The following is a 5,192-nucleotide window of genomic DNA, read 5'->3' as shown; positions in this document are numbered from 1 at the left end:
AATGACTATTAAGCAGTTAAACTGACTAACAAACCTTAGTCAACTAAACTAAGACAAAAGTTTAGATAACATGTGATTTTTCATTAAGATAACAATTGGTTGTGTTATAAGAACAAACTCTATTTCTTGACTTAACTTAAAATTTTAAGGCAGCCCTGTACCTGATATTTTTAAGTTGAAACAACAAGTTATATTTTACAGTGTAGGCACACTTAAAATTTCTTCAGAAATTTTCGCTTTCTAGTTTTCTGTTGTTGTATTATTTTATGGATCAGAAAAATAAAAATAACAAGAAGAATACTTCCCAGACCAACCATCCATACAGGATATCCTTCTGGCTGACCTGCAGGTGAGAAAGAGGTGTCAGCTGTCAGGTAGGTGATGAGTGAAGAACAGAACAGAATCCATTTCCTCTTCTAGTTTTAGGAGATCAGGTTAATAAGAATTTTCAAAATAATGTATAAAATGAAAAAAAAATGTGCATACTTGTCGATTTTTCTGCTTTTTAAAATTAAGAACAGGACAAACATCATCTGACCAAAACTACAGCTGCCATCTTGTTTTTGCCATTAAAAAAAATCAAAAATATATATGAAAAAATACAAATATACTAATTAGCAGGTCTAACAGCTCACACAGGGTCAGAGGTCATGTTGGTTTCATCCAGCTGTTCTATATAATTTGACCTGTTTGGCTGCAGACTGTGAGAGCTCATTAAACCATGTCTGTGACTTTTGGAAGGTCAAATCCTCGAGTCTCCGAACCTGTGTTTGTTTATTATGAGGCTGAAACATCTGAACCTTCAGTGATAACAGCTCTGTCACACCAACCAAAATATACTGTGTACACAATTTACAACGTTTATATGTGAAGCACTTCAAACAGTGCAAACTGACAGACTGCTTTCAAAGTTACAGCTGAAACATAACTTTTTTTAAACACCTCAGTGAGCTCAATGTGACCATTAACTCAGATAATTACTGAATTAATTTCTGTAAAATTTATAATATTTAATGCAGCTGTTACACACACACAAACTATCGATTCTGGCTTTTATAGTATTTACTGTGAATAATATGTTTATATTACAAAGACCAGCTTGTATGTTCTCAACCATGAAAAAATAAAATAAATTAATTTAAAAACAAAAATCAGAGTAGATGATGGTGAAAGAGAATAACAGTTTATCACAGCTGGTCCAGATGTGTCAGTGATCGCTGATGATTTCAGCATGAGAGGTCCAAAGCCACACTGTGATCAGTCTCAGGACTTTGGAAACTGCTTACAGATCAGTAACTCTGCTCAGCTGGTCTCATTACAGCAAGAGGGCAGCCATGTTTTAACACAGCTACACTAAAGATACATACTTTACAATAAGCACTGCCTGTATTCACATAAACTGCCAGCTTAGTTTGATTTGATCTAAACATGACAGACTGACAGCAGCCGTCCTCTCTCTGTAACAGCAACACCTGAAACATGCAGGGAGCACCGAGTCTGCTCAGCTACACGTGGATTAAATTCAAAGGTTAAACTATCAGGACATAATATAAGTTAGTAAATTAATGAATAAAAAACTAGCTCAGCTGGAGTCTCACATTGTCACAGATGAGGATGATGACACTGACTCCAGAGTGAGCAGGACACATCTGTGCTAAAGAAAACTGATGGAGGCCATCTGAGTGTGGATGGATGCTGGACTACAGCAGTCAGTCAGACAGTTAATCCTTCAACACTCGTCTCAATTTGCACTGTTTCATGCACTTTACATATACTCGATACACAACTTGTATACAAAGTGTAATTTGGTTAGGTGGACAGAGAGCTGTGATCATTGACCAGGTCACAGGTACAGCTGTGTGTTAGCTTCATGCTAAAGAAGCACAGTTTCAAACTTGTGATGATTTTACTTTTCAAAAGTCTCAAACATGCATTTTAATGAGCTCTCACAGATTTTCAGTCTTTATTCTGCTACATGAACCAAACGTGACCCCTGACCTCACATGGGTTGTTAAAGACACACTGGGAGTAAACTGGTAATTTTAGTATGTTGAAAAATAAACAACAAGATTTTAAATTTTATCCATAAATATAAATCAACATATCAGTCAGCGCATGCTCCAGCAGTGTTGAAATAGTGGAAATGCCAGTTTGTTGCAGGTTTGGCAGCCATGTTTCAAAACAAGATGGAGGTTGCAGTTTTGGTCAGATCATGTGTTTCCTGTTTTTAAATGAAAACACACCAGTACAGTACACTATAGACACCAAACATCATACTTAGTTTGATATACTGAAAACAATGTTTCAGGGGTGACAACAATCAAACATCCATAAATTTGACTATTTCAGTCCTACACTGAAAAATTACACATTTCGACTGGTTAAAATCTGTAAAATCACACCAATAGAACATTTGATGGTTTTCTGGTGTAGAGTTAGAGGATTTGGGCATTTTCCTGCAAATATGCTGGATTTACTCCCATATGTGGGAAATTTGCTGGATCGCGGCAGAAAGTGAACTGTACAAAATTACAAGCAGCAAAAAATTAAGATAAACAATGAAAGAGAATAAGATAAAATAGAAAAAAATACTGTTTCGTCATGCTCATTCTCAAAGTCATCAGTGTCAATAACCAAAGAGTTTCTGATGAGCCTCAGAACCCCCCGGAAGTGCTGAGTGGACTGTTCCAAGTGTACCGTATCATGGGGGAATTACCATGTTGTTTATGTTTAATATTTATATTGTTGATTTTTCATCTGATTTTCAGTTATTCTGGATTTGATTAGTTAACCTGTTACCACACATCAGGTCACCAGTGTCATCAGGTCTACAACTCTAGACTACCAGCCACAAAGACAACAGCTGGAGAAACATCTGTCTACCTCTGACATCCACCAGCTCATCCATACAACAAACACACATCAACAACCAGGAAGCAGCTTCACCTCTGATCACACACACACTGAACTCTACTCACTCACCTGGAGGATCAACAATCAGGTAGATGAAGCTGATGGTCCATGTGCGTACTCCTTCCATGACAACACTACACATGTATACTCCAGTGTCATTAATCTTCACATCCCTCAGAATCAAAGACACGTCTCCATCCTTCATCTGTCTGTCCTGCAGATCCACCCGGTTCTTAAAAGATGGATGCTGCTCGTCTGGAACAAATCGCCCATCCTGGTACAAAAGCACATATTCATCTCCCAGGTCAGCTCTGATCCACTTTACAACTATGATGTTGTTGTTTGGAGCTCGACATGTCAGAGTGACATTCTGTCCAGACTCAGCTGTGATGGTTTTCTGGTCTGAAAGAGGAAACAACACAGAGCAGGGAGGTTAAAGGTCAAAGTACAATTATGATCAGAATGATTGACTTTAAATATTTGGTTTATTTCCTTTGACATTTGAGTTTTTAGTCATGTTGGATTTAATGAACCTCTGAACATCCAGCAGGTCACCAGTGACCCACTGAGGGGGAATTTTAGCCTCATGCTAAACATGCAAAGTGTCAGAAACTACAAGATGTTAGCTTCCACAGAACAACAACATGTGCTGATAATAAGTGAACATAATGTGTGAGAGAAAGCAGCCTCTCATTATAAGACACTGTGAGTCTCTGCATGCTGCCTTTATGGAGCTACAGCTGTTTGTATACACTGAACAAAAAGCTTTGTAGCTGTATACTGACTCCTGACACTACAACACATCACACTGACACACACATTACACTTCTTTGTCTCTGTCACAGCTGGATTACAGATGTTTCCACCCAGCCTCGTGTCTCCTTCACACACACAGACAAACTGAATCCAGATGAAAATAACTCATAAGTAATAAATATTATTTGAATATAAACCTGAGTGATGCGCCTTATTCGTCGTTTTCTTAGAGACAAACAGTTAAATCTCACCTGCACAGACAAACACAAAGACTCCGACAAACATCAAAGTGGAGCAGAGTGACGCAGGTACAGCAGACATTTCCGTGTCGTAGAGGTCAAATGATCCAACACTTAGACTGTGATAAATGTCTGAGCCTGAAATAGTTTAAGATAAGATAAGATAAGATAATCTTTATTAGTCCCACACGTGGGAAATTTGTTTTGTCACAGCAGGAAGTGGACAGTGCAAAAGTTGTGAAGGAAAAATTAGAATAAAATAAGATAAGAATAAATACAGTACACAACTGTACAGAATAGAATAAAATAAAATACTATATACAGCAGAATAAAATAGAATAAAATATACAATAAGATAAAAATAGAATACAAATGCTATATACAACTGTTACTCCCTTAAAATTTAATTTTAAAACCTGAGATTAAATTAAAGGTTCGACTAAAATTAAATTCACTAAGTATTATAAAAAAAAAAAAACCTGTCTTTTACTCGGTCGCGGAACTCTGCACTTCTGATTCAGCGTCTCTTCAGGAAGTCGCGGTATAGTGTCGTTTAGTAGGTTGGACTGTGGGACGAGCATAAATAAGTGTGTCATAACTGAAACGGTGAAATCTAAGGCAGGTCTGCGTGTTTTACAGGTTCAGTTGTTGAATGATCTCCACAGAACAACACAAACATTTCATCATCAATTATCAGCCAAAGGACTTCAAAATGACGTCACTGTATATTGTGCTCTGGAGGTGGCAGCATTTAATGTTTCATTCTGTCGAATAACTATTATATTTTGGTAATCAGTACCACATATACGGGTCTGAAGGGGCTCTTTAGTAGGGGTGGGTTTTGATTATCGATTTATCGATTAAAATCGATTCTAGCTTGGATAACGTGATATCGATTCATTAAAATCCTGAATTGGTTATAAATTTATTTTGCCCAAAATGCCAGAATCTCACGTTAAACCTCACTAAATTTCAACAACCACCAAACAGCTAAAACAGTGAATGAGAGCAGGAACACGGATTCTGCACAAAGACGTAAACACGAAGCGCGGACCCACCGATGGATCAGAATAAGTGAGATGTCGCCTTTCTCACCCGACGGCACGGACACGGTCGAGGCTGAAAGCTGACAGCTCGCTGATTCTGATGTTTCGGCGGGTCCGCACTTTGTGTTTACGCCCCTTTTGCGCTGGTTTTAAAGCTGTTAGTTTAACAGCTGGGCTTCCCCAGGTCCTGTAGGGCTTAGCGGTGCTGCTGCCATAGGCCCCGGTCTGGATGGGCCTG

At 38.2% G+C, this 5,192-nt stretch overlaps 1 protein-coding gene across 1 annotated transcript; it reads right to left on the bottom strand.

The window, feature by feature from the left end:
- Positions 1 to 203: 203 nt before the first annotated feature.
- On the bottom strand, positions 204 to 4,436 carry LOC112844672 (programmed cell death 1 ligand 1-like). The gene is made up of 4 exons (XM_025904308.1): positions 4,294 to 4,436; positions 3,921 to 4,058; positions 2,983 to 3,315; positions 204 to 343 (listed from the first exon to the last, which is right to left on the bottom strand). Exons 2-4 carry the CDS (start codon positions 3,988 to 3,990, stop codon positions 213 to 215), a joined length of 534 nt encoding a protein of 177 aa, XP_025760093.1. The 5' UTR covers positions 3,991 to 4,058; positions 4,294 to 4,436; the 3' UTR covers positions 204 to 212.
- Between the last annotated feature and the right edge of the window lie 756 nt (positions 4,437 to 5,192).

The sequence above is a fragment of the Oreochromis niloticus genome, unplaced genomic scaffold, assembly GCF_001858045.2.
Source record: "Oreochromis niloticus isolate F11D_XX unplaced genomic scaffold, O_niloticus_UMD_NMBU tig00000734_pilon, whole genome shotgun sequence".
Taxonomy (NCBI): domain Eukaryota; kingdom Metazoa; phylum Chordata; class Actinopteri; order Cichliformes; family Cichlidae; genus Oreochromis; species Oreochromis niloticus.
The sequence above is the reverse complement of the archived record's forward strand: the minus strand, read 5'-3'. Positions and strand labels throughout refer to the sequence as shown.

Bases quoted from the DNA above. Each gene is read 5' to 3' on its own strand.
- LOC112844672 (XM_025904308.1), bottom strand. From the start codon at position 3,990: ATGTCTGCTGTACCTGCGTCACTCTGCTCCACTTTGATGTTTGTCGGA. The intron at 3,316-3,920 runs GTGAGATTTAAC...TTCCTCTTTCAG, and splicing joins CTTTGTGTTTGTCTGTGCAG to ACCAGAAAACCATCACAGCT. The intron at 344-2,982 runs GTGAGTGAGTAG...TCTCACCTGCAG, and splicing joins CCTGATTGTTGATCCTCCAG to GTCAGCCAGAAGGATATCCT.